Source organism: Leptinotarsa decemlineata, unplaced genomic scaffold, assembly GCF_025532065.1.
Source record: "Leptinotarsa decemlineata unplaced genomic scaffold, Ldec_3_MD MMD2_tig00000199_RagTag_RagTag, whole genome shotgun sequence".
Classification (NCBI taxonomy): Eukaryota; Metazoa; Arthropoda; class Insecta; order Coleoptera; family Chrysomelidae; genus Leptinotarsa; species Leptinotarsa decemlineata.
In genome coordinates, this window is record NW_027412544.1 from 2,209,104 (window position 1) to 2,232,711 (window position 23,608).

Sequence of the window (23,608 nt, forward strand, 5' to 3'; positions counted from 1 at the left end):
CTGATATCACTGATAACAAAGCGTACATTTTCATGATGTCAACAGCTTCTTCAAAGTTTATCTCGAGCCAGTGTTCCTTCCTGTACATGATCTCAACTTCGGACTACTTGGTTTTATGGTGATGATTTGGAACATGCTCTACTATTCCCGAGTAACTGACTTCTGGTTGGAACTTTATTTTTTGTTTTCACCGGTATGGATTTGTCCCACGCACATGGTTTTCGCTGAATGCGATTCTTAGAATCACAGTCCGCGTTTGGTGATTTGGTTTTGTGAGGCTGCTATAGATATTGTTCTCAGATCAGAAGTAGGTTTTGATGTTGTACTTGAACCCAATTCTACTCATGATCTTCAACAGTCTTCTGTTTGTGATACCCCCTTTTCCTTTTCTTGCGAAGCTCTTGTTATCTTCAACATGACCAACATATAAACGCCACTAAACGCAAACTGCGATTTCAAGAAATGCATTCACCGGATAACATAATAAAACCAAAAGACCGTTGGGGGTCCATTTGGCGAGCACAAAAAACCCAACCACCGAGGGGAAACCAGCAAATCAGGAGTAGTGGAGCATGTTTGGACTCATCAGCGTAACATCAAACGTCTGAATGTGAGATCATTCACCGGAAGGAACACTGGCCTAAGAGGACGCAGTTTCTTTGAAGGTCCTAAGAAGAAAGAAACTTCGCATTCAACCCGGCTAATGTGATACTACACAACATATGGAAACCTTCAATCAAAGTAGACTACGTTGAACTGTACCGGAAAGCGAGAAGAGAAGAATTTTGATAATACTGCTGCATTCACCTCTGTGTATAATTACACCATCACTTCAAGTAGTTATGGATTTTCGTCAAGTCTCGGTCAATTTGATTACATATATTACTTTGATCGTTCAAAATCAGATTATGGCTTTCTGAAATGGGGTCCTATTCCCACTCAACATATTAGAGCAGAAGGAAGATTACATCAAGATTACAAACGCCCGAATTGATTACTCCGTATTATTTTCTGTCATGAATATTTTCGTTTCACGACTAAAAACTAGAAAGGTATTTTTATGCAACAGAGTTCACACCAATTCATTATTCAAAGCTCGGATGAATTTAATGTGCACCAATTTTAAAGAAATATGCGACTATTGTGACATTTTCACTAGTGATATCGAATTTAAGTATGTGACAAATATATTTCTTGTGATATTTTTCAAATCTATATTTCAATTTTGTTCTTTTTTTTCACAAAAATATTTTTATTACTCTTCGTACATATTTGAAACAAGTTGCTATGTAAATGGTTCACTGTTGGGCAATGCAGGCTGTATTATTATTTAGAGTTGAGGGTTAGGACGAAAGCACTCCAGAGACCTACAAATAGTCCCAACTATAAGGAATATGCCGGTTATTACCCGAAGACGATTGTGGATATTGAAGTCATGATGTAATTTTCTTTGAAATCTTTATCATTTTCAAAATATTTTGCCTTTATATCAAAATTAGTCTCAATTATTATATTTTTTCATAATTTTGTTTCACATTGTCATTGATTGTATATAACTGACATTTGACTTGTTTAATCCATTATTAATTCTCATTTCCCAATATTTTTTTCTCACTTTCAATATTTCTATGGTTTGATTTCAATTGTTGTTTCATGAATTTCGAATGTGTTAACACCTTTTTAGACAATAGAAATTTGAACTAACAACGTTCACCAAGAAACATTGTCAACCGCTTTCAAATGAACGAATGTTATTCAAACCATTTTCCTGCATTCTAGGTGCTCGCCGTTTATATCACAATAGCCCTCCATGACACTTGCTACATAAATCACTAGAGAACGTTCCTGTTCAATTTCCTTCCATTCTTTTCAGGTGAGCGCTTGGGTAACCCAGCTGATAATAAGCCAGCCCACACACGATGCTCGCAGGGCTGTTCTTTCCTGCGTCCTTCGGGTCGCCCTTTCCTCCTGGAACATCGGGAATTTTAACGGAGCCATGGAAATCATTGCTGGCCTCAAGTAAGTCATACGAGGATGTATTAAAAAATTCTTAGCCTATTGAAGAAATCCGTAATTATATCTTTGGCACTTCCAAATTGAATGAGCTTGTGGCTTGTGGCAAACATATCAAAGTCTGAACCCGTTCATGAGATTCACTTCAATAAGGAAATGAGAACTGCAAAATTATCAAAACATAAAATAATAAGGAAATAAATATTTCGAAATATTCAACTACCGAAAAACAATTACTTTCCCGGCTAATACCACGCCGGACTTATATCCGACAAAAATGTATGCAAGATATCAGTCGAAATCACTCGAATAAATCATCTACAGTAGTGTATGAAACCTTCATCTGAAAGAAGGATTGTTAACTAGGAATAGATCCATCTCGTGACCAAAGCCCCAACCTCTGTGGAGTATTTTGCATGAATGTCTGTTGGATATAATCTATTTTCTAGCATGGTATTAGCCGAGGAAGTAGTTGTTTTTCAGTAGGCATTTATCAGAAGTTACTGTGTAGGTACGTTGAGAGACATGCATATCTCGGTATTTTATTTCAATATCCTTATTTTCTCATACTCCTCGATAGAGACTTGAAACTTATGAAACAATAATAATGTAATTTTGACGAGAGCAAACAAAGGTCGATCACGGATTGATGTAAGAACCTACTATTCATGTTAATATTAATAATACAGTTTTGGAAAGTGTATCATGTGTAAGATTTCTGGACCTGTACATCGATGAGTGTCTTGCCTGAAGGACACACTGTGAGTCAGTAATTTATAAACTTAACTCTGTCAGCTATCTAATCAGACACATGATATCAATTTTGACGGAGAAACAACTGATAAAGTTATATTATACGCAGGTCGAATCCCGACAAAAATACGGAATGTTTTTAGGGACCATCCACTTGTTTTATTGATTTGTTCGTATCGTCGAAAAATGTATTCGTTGTATCGCTGGTGTCTATTGTACCTCTAGCTATAGATATTTTTTTAAAACCTATCAAATTCAAACTTCGCCGTGTACATATTTGAAGTGTGCGTTTTTGTATTTTATTATTTGACCTTTTTTGAAACTAATAAGCAAATTCATAATATCAATACGAAATAGCGAATTGACTTACATGTGCCATTTTCAAAGACTAACGTTTTACATAGGTCACCCACTATGACTATGCAAAAGTTTTCAATGAACTTTCGGCCGAAATTAAATCATGTGTAAAATTGAAAGCTTTCAAACAATGTCTCAGGAAGTACCTATTGAAAGATGGATTTTACTCCTAGGAAAAGTGTTGGTATCAGTTCCAGTTCTATTTTTTAGTTCATTTTCGGCATGTCACTGAAAAAATAAAGTATTATTATTATCATTATCATAGAATAAGAATGAATATGGAGAGGAAACCCTAAATTTTCTGAAATTATGTTTTTACAATATTGTGGGAAATGATCCAACAACCCTTTACCAGATGAGGGTGAATGAAACCCTCAAGCTAATGAAGCTGGTAATGAATGGATATTTATACAAGTAACCCTACATTGTGCGATGTTCACTGGACAGTTTAGAAAACCGGAACACGGGTTTCACTATACATTAGCTTTCTCGAGCGTGATCATATGGCAGATATTGTATAGCGAAACTCGTGTTGCGGATTGGTAATACGTCCAGTTAAAATGTTATTTAAATAATTCATAGATTTTCATCACAACATATGAATGAACTAGTTGTTCCATGCGTCTTATCACATCAAGTTTCGTGACAGACCGTTTCAAACAAATAGTTACATTATTTTTTTATTAACCCAAAACTTCAGTTTCCAACTTCAAATCTGACGAAATTCAATACAAACTTTGAACCTCCCTCCTGGGGGTGGAAATTCTTGAATCTCTTTCTCGATGCTTATTTACGCTCTACAAAGAACCTACCTGCATATTTCAAGATTCTACGTTCAGTAATTTCGGCTGTTCATTAATATAAGAGCGTGCAACAGCTAGTGATATATATTTTTACTTCAAAAATGCAGTTACTGAATTATGTTACCTATAAAGAAAGTTGCAACGACGTCTGTCCTCACGTGTCTTCCCGCGTTCGGGTCACGTTTTTGGCGATGGCGCTTCATTGCGCTTAGACCGCCCCTCCACCTCCGCGCATCGTCCACTGTCGTCTTATAGTAGACTCGACGCGCAATGGCTTACTGCTTTGCATCCAGTTGATCTTATAGTGATCACTTTCAAACGATTCGTCCAAATTACTTAGTAGACAAACTTTATCTATAATAAATACTTAAAACGTTGACTGTATCAATTTTTATAAAAATTTGGCAGATATTCTAAAATTGGAATTCACAAAAAGTATCCAATTTAATTGTATTTATGGCTCAGTATTTTGTATATAGTGGCTACCACTATATATATATATATATATATATATATATATATATATATATATATATATATATATATATATATATATATATATATATATATATATATATATATATTGTTACGATAAGTTTTTTTATAAGATTATTCTGTTTTCAAAGTTAAAGATTTTCATATTTTAATTAGTTAAATGTTAAAAGTTTGCATTTATTTTAGTAGTTAAAAGTTAAAAGTTTGTATTTATTTTGATAGTTCGATGTTGAAAGTTTTTCATATTATTATTAATTTGATGTTAAAAGTTCACATATTTTGTTAGTTCAGTGTTGAAAGATGTTTAATTTTACTAGAAAGCCAGATACTTTACCTTTATTCAAATTCTTATCTGTATAATTTGGAGTAATGTTCATGCCCAGATCAGGCAAAGTTGTGACTTATCAGTATTAGAGTATTTCAGATCATTTCCAAACAGCACAACTAACCAGAAACAATCCATCATCGGGATAAATACACTGAAAACAGTAAAGACATTAATACAACATAATAACATACAATAAAACAGATTTACACTACAAATTAATAACAAAAATTCAATTAACACTGACATTAGGAATTTTATCTGAAAAATGCTAAGAACACTCAGTACATGATTTAGATGCAACTAAAGAGTAGCCAATCAGATTGATAAATTGAAAAGGAGGTGTTGACTTCTGAAAAATGATGAATTTTGGATTCAAAATTAGAAAAATTCAAAACTAAATGTGATGAAATGTAATCAAAATTAATCATTATTAGTATTAGTGAAAATTGGGTAACAGAAATCATAGATATAATATGTGTGAACAGTGAAAAGTGTCAAAATTGAAGAAATTTCAAAATTATTGTCATGAAGAGTAGCAGGCAGGAAAATTTTGTCTGGTTGCCAGGAGTGAATCAATAAAAAGAGGAGATAGAAGCTTTTGAATTGTCCAGACGCGAATTTTTTGAAGAGCTGTTTAAAATAAAAAGGGAAAAGAAAGAGAAAAGGCCGTTTTGCATGTTCTTATCAATAAAAAACCATCAATAGGAGCCAGAGTATAAATAATAATAACGAGAAAGGATACTTACTGGAGATTTTAGAGTGTCTGGAAGAATTCAAAATTCCAATCAGGGGAAAACCAATCCAGGGAAGCTGTACCAGTTTTGAGGTATTATTCCCAATCCATAAGAAGAATACATTTTTGAAAATCTTGAACAATTCATAACCTCCAAATCGAATCAAAAGTTTTCCAGTCACAAAGAACTTCCAGTGTGAAAATCACAACTTCTGAACTTTTATTTATCAACAAACTTCATCATTTTATTTACAAGAACTATTATTGGATTTAATATTAGGAAAATTTGAAAAATTCACTGACATTTAGCACATATATTTTTAGAATCGTTTCCCATGCACGAACCACAGACATCTTAAGTTTTCAAGTAACTAATTTGCCGTTACACGTAAATTTAACTGTACGGAACACAATTCTAAGAATATTTTTGTTTCAAATTTAACATTTACTGGAACATTTCTTAGCATAAGGTATTTTGGCGCAGTTTTAGGGTAATTTAAGTTTGGTTTGACAAAACATTTACAAAATTTTACATTCATTATATTTTTTTTTAACTTTGAGACAAAGTTTTATTTTCAAAAACACAGACATACAAAATTTTATTCATAACACCTTTCCAAGAATTCTACTTTGAGAAAGAGAACTGCATGAGCTTCGATTGAGCTGAGCAACCTTAAAGAATAGAGGTAAGATTTAGAGGTAAGGACAGGTATCTGCCGGATCACTAAGAATTTTGATATCACAGAAAATTTTCAAATTATTTGAACTATCAGGATAACAATCAAGAATCAAATCAATTAAATTATAAATACTCTTCTAATTTTATATTTTAATATATATATATATATATATATATATATATATATATATATATATATATATATATATATATATATATATATATATATATACGAATATGAAAGTTATTGAGTGTCTTGATATAGAAACAGAAGTTAATATCGGACATAACACTCAAGAAAGTGGCAAACCATCAGCTATAGCTGCCTCCGTGGTGATTTTGATAGTTTTCTTGTAAACACAAGATCTATCAACTGAAACCACAAATGTGCGGTTGGCTCCTGTTGGTGGCTCCGTGCATTTGTATTTCTATCTTTTGGTAACCAAGTGTCTATGGTTTGCCACTTTCTTGAGTGTTATGTCCGATATTAACTTCTGTTTCTATATATATATATATATATATATATATATATATATATATATATATATATATATATATATATATATATATATATATATATATATGCTATCGCAGTCTATATGTTATTTTGTTGTATAAACTATATTTATGTGAAGTTTCATCTAAATCCGTTCAGTCGTTTAGGCGTGACCCACAAACATACATACACACATTTATCCATCTTCACAAACTTTCACATCTATAATATTAATATGAATTTGATAATTGCAGTGTAGTTATGTATTATGAAACCGTTTGTAACCGCTCTGATCGAAAAAGTGAATCCCATGATAATCTAAAGTAGCGATGCAGTATAGCAACTCTTCCCAATAACACTGAATTAATTCGATTCGTTCTGAATAAATTTCTCAGTAATTCGCTAATTGGAACAGTTGAGCTGTTTGAGCGTCTTTCACATGTTAATCCAGTAATAAAGCATGAAATTCTACAGTTTCTTACGATTTGTATATCACAAAATCAATAATTTATAAACAGTTTTCACTCTTGTTATGAAAGGCTAACAATCGAAATCCCCAGATAGTAAAATCCATAACAATACAATCATGAATAATTTATTATTCTGGTACAGATTCGTAGATGATATCTAAGTTCATATTACCAGTGGAGTAGGCAGTAGAATACATTTGTCGAATTTGTCAATTCCATCCACTCTTCGATTAAAGTCAGCCTTGAATGTAAGTGAATTTCTCAATAAATTTTCTATACCTCATTATCATCATTATTTAATAATACTGTGACTTTGCCATCTCATACGGACATCAACATAGATAATTCCTCGCCATATCATCTTGGACGTACTGTACAGAAGAAATGATGATAATATGAGCAAGTTTATTAAAAGCGACAAACTGAATCCATAAACTGATATTGGATAAACTGGGAAAACTTTCTTCAAAAGAGTAATAGTAGACAGAAGTACTTTTTTTTATAAAACGACTGATTCGATGCGAAGATGCGAAGCATCTGTAGGTATAAAACACACGGGTTCAGTCATGATTACGATGTTCTACATATGGAAAAAAAGGTTTCAAACTCAATATTTTGCAATACTCAGAAATCAATAGATTCAAAAATTTGGAACAATCGTTCAATGACCAAATTGATTTGAAAAATTTCCTCTCATTGAATTTGTTTCGTAATGATGAAATTGGTATTTGAGGCAGATTCTATTCAAGACAATGTGGGGTCTCAGGTAGTTTCATTATGTCACATTTCATGGTGGAAAATTATGATTCAAATTACTATTATATACAAGAAACACGATATAGAACGGAAGGTAAAACGGACCCTGCAGGTAGAACGGACCAGACTAATAACTTTCAAACTATTAACGCCATCTATTATCGACTTGCGTCAACTTGACAGTCGCCTTTTACTTAGAGTTGGTCTGTGTCCTTGAAGCAGCCGTGCAGCGGCACATGTTTTTATCAAGGTAAGTTAATTTTTACGTATTTCGATGTGAAAACAGCAAATTTTGATCTGCCTTCAGTTTTATTACGTTAAAGATATAAGGGATTTTGTATTATTGTATGAAATATTGTTTTGTTTTACTTAGTTTCAACATCAAATAGACAAGATTCTCCTCAATCCTAACCTCAAAATAATTTATTGTTTACATGCCTACCGAAAAGGCAAAACGGAACGGGCAAAATGAGCCAGGTGGTCCGTTTTACCTTCAAGGCAATTGGTTTGTGATTATACATACATAATTTGATATTGAAAATGAAGATTTTCATTTCAGATGGTTAACAACTATAAAATAAAGTCGGATCGACAATCTTGGCGTGAGAAGTATTGAAAAATGCTATCGAAAATGTAGCTTCTTGCAAAATGGGGCTTAACAAAGCGGCCGCCACATTTAATGTTCCCAAGACTACAATAATACGAAGACTTACCAAATATGAAAGCACCAAAGGCTTAACTGTAGCTACGGAAAAGAAAATGGGTAGGTATGAAAAGATTTTCAATATCGAACACGAGAGATAACTAGCATCCTATGTCAAAAATATGGAAAATTGCTTTTTTGGTTTAACCACAAAGGATCTCAGGAGTCTCGCATATGAGCTAGCCGAACGAAATAAACTACAACACACTTTCTGTCACGAGACAAAAATGGCTGGAAGAATATGACCCGAAAATTTCTTGAAGCGAGTGGCACACACACCGATTTTGGACGGCCAGTATAAAATCGGCCGATATTTTATTGGTAGCGCGTGCTTGCACACTCACCGGATTTTTATCGGTCAAACAATCAGTTGCTTTGTTGTCGTACGCCACTACTTCCCGGTACTGCCGGCGATACAGTGGCTGTGGACGGCTGCTCACCGGTATTTTACCTGCGACGATCACCGGTCGGCGTGTGTTTCAGGTCCCGTTCCCACACGTGGTTCGCAATTGGAATCTGGACGACCGGTACAAAGTCGGCCGTCCAAAATCGGTGTGTGCAACTAGCGTAACCCTGACTACGAAAACCAGAACCCACTCCAGCAGCTCGGGCATCTGGATTCAACCAAGTTCAGGTTAAACGTTTTTTCGATTTATTAACAGATATAACAACAAAGTATAAATTGACACCCAATTGAATCTTCAATGTCGATAAAACGGGCAGGACAAAGGTACCAAAAAGTACAGCTTGTTACTATCGTTTGCTGCTTCGGTGTGGACGGGTCTTACATGCCTCCCTTATTCGTGTTCCCTCGTAATAGGATGAAACCCGAATTGATGCTGAATGCTCCACGAGGATCTTTGGCGTTTTGTCATGAAAGCGGTTGGATACAAAAAGATATTTTTACAGAGTGGTTCAAGAAGTTTATTGAATTTTCAAGAGCGACCGTCGATAATCCAGTCTTGCTTTTGCTCGATGGTCATGCCAGTCACACAAAAAACATGGATATTATCAATTTAGGACGGGATAACGGTGTGCATGTGCTTTCATTTCCGCCTCACTGCACACATAGACTACAATCATTAGATGATTTTACATTATTATTTAATATGTAATAAGTGTACGCATAAATCAATAAATTAATAATAGATACAAATAATAAATATTGAAGTCCGGAAAAATTAAATTATTCCAAACATTAGGTTTCATCCAAAGTGAGTGGGTCTATTCGACCCTCCACCGCAACCTGCAAAGTTTTATTGTGACTAAGATTAGATCTAACCAGTAATGATGAGTAACAATCATCTACGAGTATATTCTTTTCTATTGCTCCAAAAGATATCATGGCCATCTCTAGAAATTCTCAACGGGCTAGAATTGAAAGCTACCAAAAAAGCACAGGAAACGAAAGAAAACGCAAAGAATGTAACACAGAATCTTTTAACTAAAAAGGGGATAGGGAAACAAACAAACACTCAAAAAGGAAAAGGAAAGGGGAAAATCTATAAAGAAGAACTCTAAAAAAAGCAAAGACTCCTCTAGCGAAGAAGAAGAAGACATACGATGTTTTCATTGCTCTCATATATTTTCTGAATCAACAGAAGGCTGGGTACAGTGTCCCGAATTTTCTTTATGGGCACACTGTAGTTGTGCTGGTGTTGAAGATAATAATGAAGATGTTAGATTTGTTTGTGAAAGGTGTGCAGTTGAATAAATAGCAGAGATTTTTTTTCGTTCTTATGTTGCCATAGATCCATTTGGCATTCATGACTGGTTCATTTTACCTTCACGCAGAAGGCAGAATGAACCAAACCGAGGGTTTTGGAAATCATTCAATATCTTCTTTATCAGTGATTTGATTCAAGTGATCCCTAATAATAAGTTTGATCAATAAATGGTCAATTATATATAAACAAAGTGAGAAAAATGAAGATTTTATTTTGTATGTTACATTGATTTTTCTTTAACTGGTCCATTATACCTTCTGTTCCCCTAGATAAAGTTATTATGAAACAAGTGTGAAGAAGCCATTTGTATAGAGAAACACGTGTCGTGGTTTTGTAAACTGTAAAGTGAAAATCCCACAGTTTTATTCAAATACGTTCCAATGAATTTTCACCAAAAATAGGCCAGTTACATCACATATAGTATTTAATTCATTGAAGTCATTTTTCAGCAGTTTTATCAAGGAAATGTGAGCTTTCATAAACATTCAAACAGGTATCATAACTATCATCGAATTTCAAATGAAATTGGAGACTTTTTGATGGAGAATGATGGAACTGGAAAAATTTCCACTTAAATATGCACGAAAATGGAAATTCTTTACTACTTATTGGGTGGAGGTAATGTTCAATTACTGTGAAGAAATGGGTACTTTTCAAAATCAATAATTTATGATCTTTGTTGAACAGATTTATATGTTAGGCCAATAAATTAAAAAATTATCAAATAAAAAATGTCTATTTTTATTAAAATTCATCTTCAAGTATTGTTACTTGAAAATCATAGGGCGTACAGGTCTAGCTCATAGAATGTTTTCAGTAAACTCAATACTTGTAACAGTTTCGTACTCATTCAATACCAAAAAATTCAATTGTTAACCAAAAACTAAATCCTCTGTGTCACCTGAAAATATTTTGTTCATCTTCAATAAACCAAAAACAAGTCTCATCTCCTTCGGGTCGGCCTTTTCTCCTGGAACATCGAGAATTTCAACGAGGCCATGAAAATCACGATGCGGCCTCAAGGAAGTTATGATTCCATTCATTACAACGAATGCTATTTACACGACTCGGTTTCGTTCTCTCATCGCATTCTTTTTCTTTCTATATTCTTTTGGGACCGGCCTCTCGTTAATATTTCGAATTATAAGGCGAATGTCTCCACCGTCGTGTTATCTACGGAGGGCGATGGAACGGCAATAGGACGCTATTCACGGATTCAAAGCCGTATTTGAAAAGCAAAATGGAATATTTTCAGTTGGGGTATATGGTTAATTCCATGACAAACCTACACATAATATATTGAACCTAACCATTACAGATTTTGACCTAAATATCTACTCAAATTACAGTTGCTCGTATCTTAATTCACCTATGAAATTGAGAGAGAAGTTATTATTAAGTATTTTCAATGCCCGTCTATATAATACATACACGGAGTTATGAAAAAAAAAGAGTGTGTGTATACTTATGTATGCACGTAAGAAGATATACTTTTTTTAATTATTTCTCACTGTGATTTATTTGATGATTCGTTTTAAGTTCATTCATGTATTCCAAATATTCATTAAAATTTATTTTGCCACTACCGTCATATTGTACTGTGTATGGGACAATCTGACGGTATTAAAATTTTAGGATCACTTTAAGAATGCAACATTCAATTTAATTTAATGTTTGAAATATCAATAAAATTATTCTCGGACAGTCAAGCGGCGTTGGAAGCTCTTGGCTCCTACCAAGCAACGTCTAAATTGGTAGCGAATTGCCAAAAACGACTCTCCTCGATAAGAAGACTCAACAAATTGTCTCTGGTGTGAATTCCTGGCCATACTAGTCTGTAAGGCAATGAGGCTGCTGACTCCCTTGCAAAGAAGGGTGTTGCTTCACCGGACGAGAACCTGTCATTAGTATCGCTTTAGACTTCGCCAAACAAACATTGAACACCTGGATGGTAAGAAGATTTATGGACTTCTGGCAGAATATTCCAGAATTGGCTCACCCCAAGGCGTTTATTCACCCTTCGAAGCTTGATATCAAACAGTTGTTAGACTACTGTAGGGAGGAAATACGATGTCTAACAGGCCTTCTTACAGGTCCCTGTCATTCGAATCATCAGACAGTGTGTGTCGCTTCTGTTTGAAAAAATGAAGAAACAGCAGAGCACATACTTTGTGCCTGCCCCGCTGGGGACCGAGTAAGCTTTTTAGAGTTCGGCAGAGCCGTAATCTTACCATCTGACCTGAAAGACCACTCACCATACAAACTAATCGGCTTCGTTAAGAAGCTGTGTTAATTTGGTCGAATGTGAATAGTTGTGAGCCACAATTAACCTTTGCAGGTTGCGGTGGAGGGTCGAGTAGACCCACTCACTTTGGATGTAACCTAATGTTTGGAATAATTTAATTTTTCCGGACTTCAATATTTATTATTTGTATCTATTATTAATTTATTGATTCATGCGTACACTTATTACATATTAAATAATAATGTAAAAATGTATTTCAGTTTATGGTGTAGATATACAGGGTGTAACATAAGTCCGTTAAAATATTCAAGTGACGTATTCCTGAGACAATTTTAAGAAACTTTTGTCCGAAAATGCTTCATTTCGGAGATACGAGGTGTTGAAATTGAATTTTTTTTCGCTTTTTGAAAACAACTCTTACAAAAAAAAAAGTTATTTGCACGAAATTCGGTACCCGAGGTTTTTGTGACGTGGAAAATCATAATTTCGTATTGATTTTCATGTATGATCTAGAGGGCGCTGCGTTCGTTGTCATTATTTATTTCAAATTGCCTTAACTTTTTCGACAGTAAACTTTTGGTATTTTTCATGAAAAACCGTAATTCCCACACCTTTTTCAAGTAAAAAAGGTACACTTCCTCAACAACGCTGAAGGTGATCGGTTTCGAAATATTTACAATTTTCTATCGATGCATATTACTTAGGGCGCTAAGTGAAGTTGCTGAGAACATTACAAAAGTATGTGGTGGATCTCGTCAAAAAAACAACTTTTTCCTATAAAATATTTAACGAAGAATGATGAATTTTTGGGAAAGAAAGTTTTTGACTTTCTACTACTCCATCTTGATACAAAAAAAAGGATGAGGGAATCTTCCAAAGAAAAGAAGGAAGTAATCAATTTGTAAATAAGTAACTCTGTACATGGATGTGTAGATCATGCAGAGAAGTAACTTTCAGACACAAACTGAAAGAAAGTCCTCCTGAAACAGCTACTTTCATATAAACATTGAAATACACGAAAGAAAAAAATTCTTTCAAAACAAATACTTCTATATGAACACTGAATTATACAGAAGAAACTTTTCTCTACTTAGTTTGTATTTAAACATTCGTTGTGGAATAAAAATCAGATGTCATTCACATGAGTTCTACTTTAAATGAATGGTAACAAATTGTACTAACATGGAACACTGTCGTCCTCACTGGTATACATCATCCTTTTTTTTGTATCAAGATGGAGTAGTAGAAAGCCAAATAATTTCTTTTCCAAAAATTAATCACTCCTAAAAATATAACCCCTTCAATTCAAGTATTGTTGAAATTTTTCAAAACATGGTAGGTTTTTGTCATAAGTTTTTTGCAATTTTAGTTATTTTTCTTATACTTGTCTCTGGATGTTCACTAATTTCTTCGAGAACCGCCTCCTCCAATTCTACAGTTCTTGTAGTCCTTGGTCGTCCTACTGAAGAATTTGTTTCAAAGCTTCCAGATTCGGAAAGTCGCCGAAAAAGATTCGCAAATGTCGCTGCACAAGGAGTCACACGTTGGGGATACCTTTCCTGATAGATGCGTCTGGCCTCGCTTGAATTTCCGTCAACCAAGCCGTATGCAAAAACCATATCAGCCATTTCAACATTCGTAAAGACGGGCATGATACCAAAAAATCGCTTTATAAACTCCGAACTGTGAATTTGTCAATTAATAGTTGAAAATGTGACCGCAAACTTCTATTTTTATAAACAAACTTCCATAGCCTACTCGATTTAATTAACTTAATTTGCAATCGGAAAGTGACAAAAATTATTGAAATCAAATTTGGCTATAAAGTAATATGCATCGATATAGAAAATTGTAAATATCTCGAAAACGATCACCTCCAGCGTTGTTGAGGAAGTATACCTTTTTTACTTAAAAAAGGTGTGGGAATTGGGGTTTTTCATGAAAAGTACCAAAAGTTTACTGGCAAAAAATTAGGGCAATTTGAAATAAATAATGACAGCGTACGCAGCGCCCTCTAGATGTTACATAAAAATTAATACGAAATTATGATTTCACCGAAAAAACCCCGGGTACCAAATTTCGTGCAAATAACTTATTTTTTGCAAGAGTAGTTTTTAAAAAGCGAACAAAAAAATGTAAGTTCAACACCCCGTATCTCCGAAACGAAGCATTTTCGGACACAAGTTCATAGACTTTTTTCTTAAAATTGTCACTACGTCAATACGTCACTTGAATATTTTAACGTACGTATGTTACACCCTGTATAATACGTACCATCAACTAACCTCAAATTCTACAAACTAACTCAGAGTATGTTTTCAAAAATTCGAATAAATATTGAAGTGAAAGACATTTCGAGAGGACTGGCGGCCCCCTACGCCAGTAACCAGGCTGGATGTCGACAGATTCGACGAGTTCGTCAGTGCGATAATAGATGTGTTATTTATGAAAGTCATAATGAGAGAACTGGCAGCCCCCTAGTAAAATGAACGGTTTTCATTAATGAAAAGGTGAATGAGAAAACAGACAGCTGCGCCCCCAGACGAAACTTCTGTTCATTATGAACAGGAGGAGTCTGGCCAGATGCGCTCGTCTGAGAAGCAACGGTCATATAAATTAAAGAAGAAGAAGAAGAAGGAACTAACTTCAGGTTGTCGGTTTTTCGTGAAGGTTTGCGCGCGCAAACTTCTTTAATATTTATCGAGGAAGTTTGAAAATAATTTGAAGGAAAACTGCAAGTTATAGCTTCTTTCAGTCCGGAGATTGGAGGCATACTTTAGTCTCCGGAACTTCAAAGTGTTTGCAATTTTCAGCCCTTTCTTTGACAAGATAAATTTTAAAATACGACAAATATCGCATTTTTCTCTGTAAATTCATTGAATTAACGTAAAGGCAAGAACTGCAAATTGTGAATGTGACAATTTCCAGGAAGGGCCATGAAAACAATTATTTCCGAATCAAAATACATCATATTGCAAATCAAATGATATACGATGTCCAACAAACAGGCTCAGATTTGACTTCGACAATTTCGAGGAAATTGTCTTGTATATTTCGTACAACTCTCATCTGAATTCTCTTACAATCGACCGAACCAAGATCCATATCAAAACTTTGAATAACAGTTCTGTTTCATTGTCGTTGATTTTGAATGCAAATGCGTTATGCATGTAGTTTTTTATACACACATCATTCATCCGGGAATCGTTCCGCCCGGAGATATTAAACCACCAGAATTTGAAATGATCCCAAAGTCAACAGACATACATCACTGTAGGTCATCGCTCATCAACAGAATGTATTCATCGCGTGAAAATATAGTAGGGATTAAATGTTCGTTTTGTACAATTTAATAGATGGCTGGTGCTAACTGGTTTTTCAATAACGAGTTCCCACTGATATATAGGGTTTCCGAACTGTATGGTATGTTGGTGCCATTTCTCCTCTTTCCTGTACAATTCAAGGCATTGTCCGAAAAAAATCATAGTTCCAAAGAAGAATACGTTAACACTAACTTTTCTCCTTCAGAAAAGTTTCCCAACAACTCAAATATGAAAACTTTAACGATATTACTAACAGGAAGAATTATGAAATTACTAACATGTCATATCCCAAACTAATATTTTCAACTGAACAATAAATTCTTCACGCAAGACGGGGTACCGTTGAAATGAATACCACTGTCACTTGTCATTGCCAACATACACATGATACATAATGTATGAGGGATCCTGAAGACTCATTTAACCCTAATGGACCGTGCATTGGTCTCATTAATACATTGGAACTGGATCATATCTAGAAGAGAAAGCAGCAAAAGGGAAAGAAACCACCCAGTGTTATATCTTCCTTGCGATGGAAGACTGAAGAACTGGATTTCAGAGACCATTGAGATCGTTGTAGGCCACATGTTACAAAAAGAACATCCAGTGAGGAGAACAACAAGAAATCTGGAATAGCGGAATATTTTTGGATCCATCAACATACCATTCAAATGTCCAAAGCTGAAACCATCCCAAGAAAGAACATTGATCCAAAATAAAGTTCTAGGACCCGGCGTACATATTAAATAACGACTCGACCACTATACCGTATGGAAACCTTTAGGCAGATGGAAAAACGGCTACTTTGCATCAAACCAAAAACCTATGAATATTAGGGAAGAATCAGAGATGAGCCAATTATTGTCTGAAGATGATTGTGGGAAGTACCAATTAAAACTTCTTCAAATTCGTGCTTGGTTCAAAATACCAGCTATTCATCTTTTTTTCTCACTATAACTCTCATTCTCATGTGTTTTATTGACATTTTCAATTTTTTTAACTTTTTTTCAGCACCTTCATTGTTTCATGTCCATTTCAGATCATAATAGTTTATGTTCTTCACAAGTTGACGTTCTCATACTTTCATATTCCATGCACACTGTTTTTAATTTTTTCCATATTTTCATCCATTTTTGACCTATTCGAATATTTTGGTTTGGGTAATTTCAAAACATTTTTAAAATTTTATTTTCAGGAATGTTGAAACAAGCTTCCTATAGAATGGCCTTTCCTGTGGACTGTACCATTATGATACTCAGGATTTATATTTTCAATACCACCCAGTTAAGGATAGAAATTGAACAAAAATATCGTTTGAATTCAAGAGGGGTTATTATTATTGAAAATTAATATTTGGGAAAAAATATTTTTTAATAAACAAACAATTTGTAAAACTCTCAAAAGAAGGAAGAAAAAAAGTAACTACATCGGAAACTTTCAACAAAGATATGTAGAACAAACAGATAGGTATTTACAAACTGGCGAAAACCCATTTCATAATATCTACTTTCATCTTAGCGTTGAATTACACAAAAATCCCTTTTTCCATTCAGTTTCTACTACAAACAATATATTAGATAGCGTACATAGGAACGGAAGAGTGAAGATATAAAATGTTACTTACATGGAACACCATCATTCTTAATGGTTTACTTCAAAGTTTTGGGTCAATGTGGCCTTCGAATTGAAATTAAATTGTGAATGATCAGAATAGTTCGCATCTATCCATCTTTTCGTTTTTATGGAATTAGTTTCTTTTGGAATTCCTATTTTTGTATTTTTATGTCAAAATGAGAAACTGAAATAGTTTCAAGATGTACTGTAGCGAAATAACTTTTTTAGGCTCAAGAATTCTGGATTCAAATGTCGCTTTTTTATTTGTTACAAATTCATCAAGAGAACGACAGGGAAATATCTGATGAAACAAAATTCAGGTATGAACTAGAGCTATGAATGCAATAATTGTAAGAAATGCTAAATTTATATTATTTATCAATATTTCACAGACAAGTGGGTCTCAGGTATCAAAGAAGTGTTTGTATGAACTCCCAACCTACGAACAAAATATAATTTACTAATAAGGAAATAATGAAAAGAGAGATGAAAATTTCTATGTTTTCACCACTTTCATTTGTAGCTCAGGTTACTGCTGTTTCGTTACAAATAAAAGTGGTAAAAAACTTTGAAATTTTCCTTTCTCTTTTCATTATGATTTCCTAACACGTAGTATAACGGCTACATCCATCAATTTATTAATGAGGAAATACTTTTTCCATTATCTCTCGAACTGTAAAGTTGCCAGGATTCTAAATAGAACAATTTCCAAGAAATATGCAATCGAAAGTTCCATTTCTAACTTCGAACACTGTTTCTTCAATAACATTTCTGATATTTCATGTATTATGTTTATTTAATTCCACTCTGTTTCCCTACCCTTCTCAAATGTCTGTGTAATCTACCGGAAAATAAGATACATGATGAACGTTATTCTCGAAATAGATGTTTGATAAGCTCAATTTTGTGTCGAATGCCATTAACTCCATCTATCTTTTCATCTTCTCATATTGCTGATTTTCAAGAAGGATATCTCATGATTACACCAAGGGTTCATTTATGAGAATATTTTTCCATTTATATTCGTAACGCTGTTTTCTCATAGCTATATTGAATGTCATCAAATCTTGAATGATGAGCCAACAAGGGTGGATCGTAATGTCATCGAATATTGAAAGAGAGTGATTGAAAATCTTATGATGAAGCGACGTTTTTCAGACGTGATTTTGTTCTTTAGAAATTCCTGACTGTAATATGTTGATGAGTTATGCATTTGATTCGATGGAGCATTTCTATATTCAAAGTAAATGAGAATTCTACAATGGGGATAAAAAATCTGAAAAAATATTGAATTAGAGATTGTACTGAAATATTTCTAAGATTGAGCCTAATTGGTAGATAAACTATATCTTCAAAGAAACATATAATAGCCAGTACAGAAAGTAGGAATACATCACAGAATTGTCGTTTGTAGAGGTGCGACTGCTGGTTAACCGGAAAACAGATTTCAAACAGATTGTTAAACAGAAATATATACCTCTATGATATGCTCGTAGTGCAGTTTTTCATGTTTTTTATAGTTGTTATGTACTAAAACTGCAATGACAAAATTGTAATTTTTCATATTCATTAATGAAATATGCAATTTCTAATATACAGGAAAAGATCAAATTTGAAAGAAAAACAATTGATATTGATCAGTTACACATGATTTTTTTTAAATTCTGACTGATTTAGGAACGACAGCGTATATAGTCAGTTTCCGAAGCTTTATCAAAAGAGGATACAAAGTCTTTTGAAATGAAAATTTTTAAAACTCATTAATAGGGTTTATCGTTTTATTTTCACTATAAAGGGTTTTCAAAAACCTCTATACACAAGCTTTCTAGAGCAATCATTTTCATAGAGTTGTGCATAATAACGAAAGATCTGATTTAATACAAATTCAAAACGGCGTTCCTCAAAGTTCAATATTGGACCCTCTTGTTCGTTTTTTACACATATCAATTACCATGCATTGTTATGCCGACGCTACTCAGCTATACATGGAATTCTGAAACGGAGTTATGCAAATTTGAATAAAAAAAGTAAAATTATACTCTGCGATGATTTAGTTCTTTCACATGCCAACTACGCAGACGTGGTGTATGGTCCGATAATTTTGAAGAGTGACAGTTTCACAATCCAAAAGCTCCAGAATGCATGCATCAGGCTTATTGCGGGTACGAGAAAACGAGAACACATTTCCAATCTGTTCGGGGATGCGGGTTGGTTGAATATGGAATCCAGACGAACATTTCATTCTGCAACATTTTTTCAAAAATTTCTTAAAACAAAAAAAATCCTTTTATTTTTTCGAAAAAATATCCTCCAGAACTGACGTACACCATCTCAACTTGAGATTCAGGACACATTTAATAATACCACAGCATAAAACTTCTCTATTTCGCGGATCTTTCACTTATCTACTCATATAATGGGATACCCATTGAATATAAACCTCTGTCATTAGGAAGCTTCAAAAGAAAGATGAAAAATATCTTCTTACAATAAATACATCCAACTAATCGATTCATGTCGAAATCAAACAACCTTTCTCCAAGCACATATTGTAAATCATGCCCGAAAGAAAATATCTCCGGCCGCCACTGGTAGCCATAAACCGGGCGTGATGTGGCTGAGATCGCGCGAGTTCACGATGATTCCCCGCCACCCTAGAAGCAGCGAGAATAATGCTGCCGATTTCGGCGGAACTTTGACGAAATTTCTACAACATTCGATTACGATATTTAAAGGCTAGTTGCGAGCATATCGCCACAGTCAAGTGAACGTTACAGTGCGGTACGCGAAGTGATTTAGTAAAGCGATAGACATTCAAATAATAGTTGAAGTTTAGTTGAAGTGTTTGTTGTATTTGAAGTGAAATAAATTTAACTATGATTATTCAGTGTAGTCCATTCATTATTGGTCAACCCACGGGGAAAAACATAAAAATATATATTTTGCATTTCAATTTCACTGTTGCACTGTTCTTGATAGCATACTTTTTTTTTCCTTCTTCTTACGGTTGCCATGATTTATCACACGCAGATATAGAATCCTGCCATTTGAGTAGTTGTAGTTGTATGGAACCATCAATGAAAGCCATCATTATTATTATTATTGAACTATATTATTGAGTTGTAATATGGATGTTTATCAAGTATCGACCATTTCTATTCAATTATCCATTTTTTTTTCATTGTAAAGACTGTCGAACTTTCAATAGAACCCCCACATATCTCACTTGTAAATGCAATCCAAAAATGACATTAAGAAATTATTAGTGCATTTTTGCAGCTATCATACCGACAGGTGGACAATGTCAAACAAGAGAAGATTGTTATGTAGTGGTAGGGGTTTCTTTCGGCCTCCAGCATATTTGAACGGTTGTAGGCCGGCGGAAACTACTTGCTTCTGCATTGCATACGCTACAAGATTCATTCATGCTTTGGAAAGAATGGAAAGGATATCTGGAATTAGATGTTTTTCAAATATGAACGACTCTGAATAATTACGTCAACATCCTATCAAGATTCTAAGTTCGTATTAGCTTTCTTCAACAACTGATCTCAAGTACTGAAATACCCTATTATGAGTCATATGAGAGAATACAGATGAAATAGTAGACAGCAGCGGATTCATTACTTATTACAAAGATGAGATAGAGAGAGTACCACCCAAATAACTTTATAGCAAATGACCAGGTGGTTGATATCAAAAAGACCGTTGCCCTCATTCAACACATTATCTGAAGTTGAAAAAAAGACATATTCGTGGAAAGTGAAGAAGCCAAACACTCAGTTATGAACAGGTTTTACCTTCGATATCTACATCTATAATATCAATGTCATTCACTGCAAGAAATTTTCAAAACATATACCAGTTTTTTTTCAGGTCGCATTCTAACTCGAAGAACCCCATTTTTGCTATCACAAATGAAACACAAAATCTGTGAGAAAATTATTCCACATAACCTCACTTTTTCGTAGTATTTCCACGTTAACTAGGTGATCCTTATTGTCAATTCCAATTTCTATTATCTGTGTAAATGAAAATATTGTATCATAAAAGTGGAAGTGTTGAAGCCTATCTTCTACAAATAAATTTTGGCTTTTTTTCGATGTCTAACATTTAGTATTAGTAGATGAAGGTTGGTATCATAAAATATCATATCATCAGCATGGATGATGAAGTATCATGTGGTATTGAACCTAAACGTACTTTATGTTCTATTACTTGAAAATTTGATTTACTTCCATTCCAGTAGTGAAAGGTGATTGCTGCCATGCAAAACCAACATGTAAAATTGAAAGCTTCAGTTTTTTTCATTGGAGATTTCCATACTTTATATTTCATTTTCAAAAGTTCACTACAATTATGCACATGAAAAATATTCAAAAATGAAAATGATTTATTCATTTATTCATCTCAGTTTACATTTTTTCAAATACGCTTTGTGTGCAGAGAAGTAGTATCTTCCGGTAGAACTGGAACTTTTTTTCAACGTGCGTTTCACGAACCAAGTTGGCTTCATTAGATGTTAAACTTTATTCTAGAATAATAGTATAGTATAGTACAGTATTTTATAGTATAGTATAGTAGTATTGTATAGTATAGTATAATATAGTATAGTATAGTATAGTAGAGTATAGTGAATGCATTTTGTGGGTTGATATATAGTATTTTATATCTTACTCCTTTAAAAGGAAGAACTGGAAGTTCCTTTTGACGTGCATATTACGAAATGAGTTGGCTTCATCAGGAATTGAATTTTATTCTAGTATATAGTATGGTATGGTATAACATAGTGTAGCACAGTACAGTATAAAACAGTATATATAATTATTTGAAAATCTCAGGATGAACTACGTTTATTCACTTCTCATAAGAAGTATTCATACCGTCTCTCATCTGTTCATGGAATTGTGAAAATAATCCTCATTAGTTTTTATATTCATTCAATAATATTATGAGTTTCTTTCACCCATTCGTTTTTGCACGCCTCCTTTTTCAAGCCTTCCTAATCTTCTGATAATTCCTCTCATGCAGTAAGAATTTCCGACTTTACTTTGCCGTGAGAGGTAGATAATTCATGAATTGAAATTCTATTCCCAGATTTCGTAGATGATCCGTTGAAATTTCAATTCGGATTTGTCAGGAAATTTTGATTATGAAGAAAATTCAATCAAAAATGCAGGATACGTTCCATCATAAATTTATATTATTTCAATTAAAAGAATATCATTGAGGTAAGTGGTGATTTGCAACTTGTTGCCTTCGAAAATAATTTCTCATTATGGTCATCTTGGAAAAGCATTTTCATCTATACTAATATAAATGAAAAAGTTTGTAAGGATGGATGTATGAATGTTTGTGACTCTTTCACGCCTAAACGACTGAACGGATTCAGATGAAACTTCACGTAAATATAGGTTATACATCAGAATGAGATATAGGCTACAATTTACAAAGATTTTGTGTAATTTTAGTCATAATATAGCGATGAGTATTAAGTAAGTCAAAAAAATTATTGCCGCCTGATAGCTGTCTTGGCGTACGCTGCCTTGAGTGAGGGCAGTCGGTTGTTTTAGTTTTGCAAAATTCTTCCTAGGTAACATACTTCGATTGTCAAAGCTATACATTATTCAGTGCAGTTGGCATATTCTTTCAGTTACTGTATTTTAAAGTGAAAAAATAAATTACTAGATGTTGCTCGCCTCTATATTAACGTACAGCCAATGCTACTGAACCTAGAATCTTGAAATATGCACATAGGTTCTTTGTATAACGTGAATAAGTATTGAGAGAAGGAATCAGGAATTTCCATTCCAAGGGGGAAAAATAGGGGCTCAGAGATTGTATTGAAATTCGTCAGTTTCGGAATTGGAAACCTGAAGTTTTGGGTAAATGAAAAAATATTGTAACTATTTGCTTAAAATGATCTGTCAGGAAACTCAATGTGACAAACCAGTCAAAAACAGCAGTCAACAACTATTGATTTGATAACCCTGCAAAAAATCAAAAAGATTAACCGAAAATAACAATTTTATTAAACAAAAAACTGTAATTACAAAGAAATAACATACAACAACAACAACTAAACAAATGAAAATTGAAATAATAATAAAAGC

General features: G+C 33.8%; 1 protein-coding gene across 4 annotated transcripts in view; it reads left to right on the forward strand.

Moving 5' to 3' along the window:
- Positions 1-23,608, forward strand: part of LOC111505101 (1-phosphatidylinositol 4,5-bisphosphate phosphodiesterase epsilon-1) — a 702,515-nt gene that overhangs the window by 562,183 nt on the left and 116,724 nt on the right. For all 4 annotated transcript variants that reach the window (XM_074172786.1, XM_074172785.1, XM_074172787.1 and 1 more), the window contains exon 7: positions 1,874-2,019. In XM_074172786.1, coding sequence (XP_074028887.1) covers positions 1,874-2,019 — 146 coding nt within the window. The remainder of the gene's footprint in view (positions 1-1,873; positions 2,020-23,608) is intronic.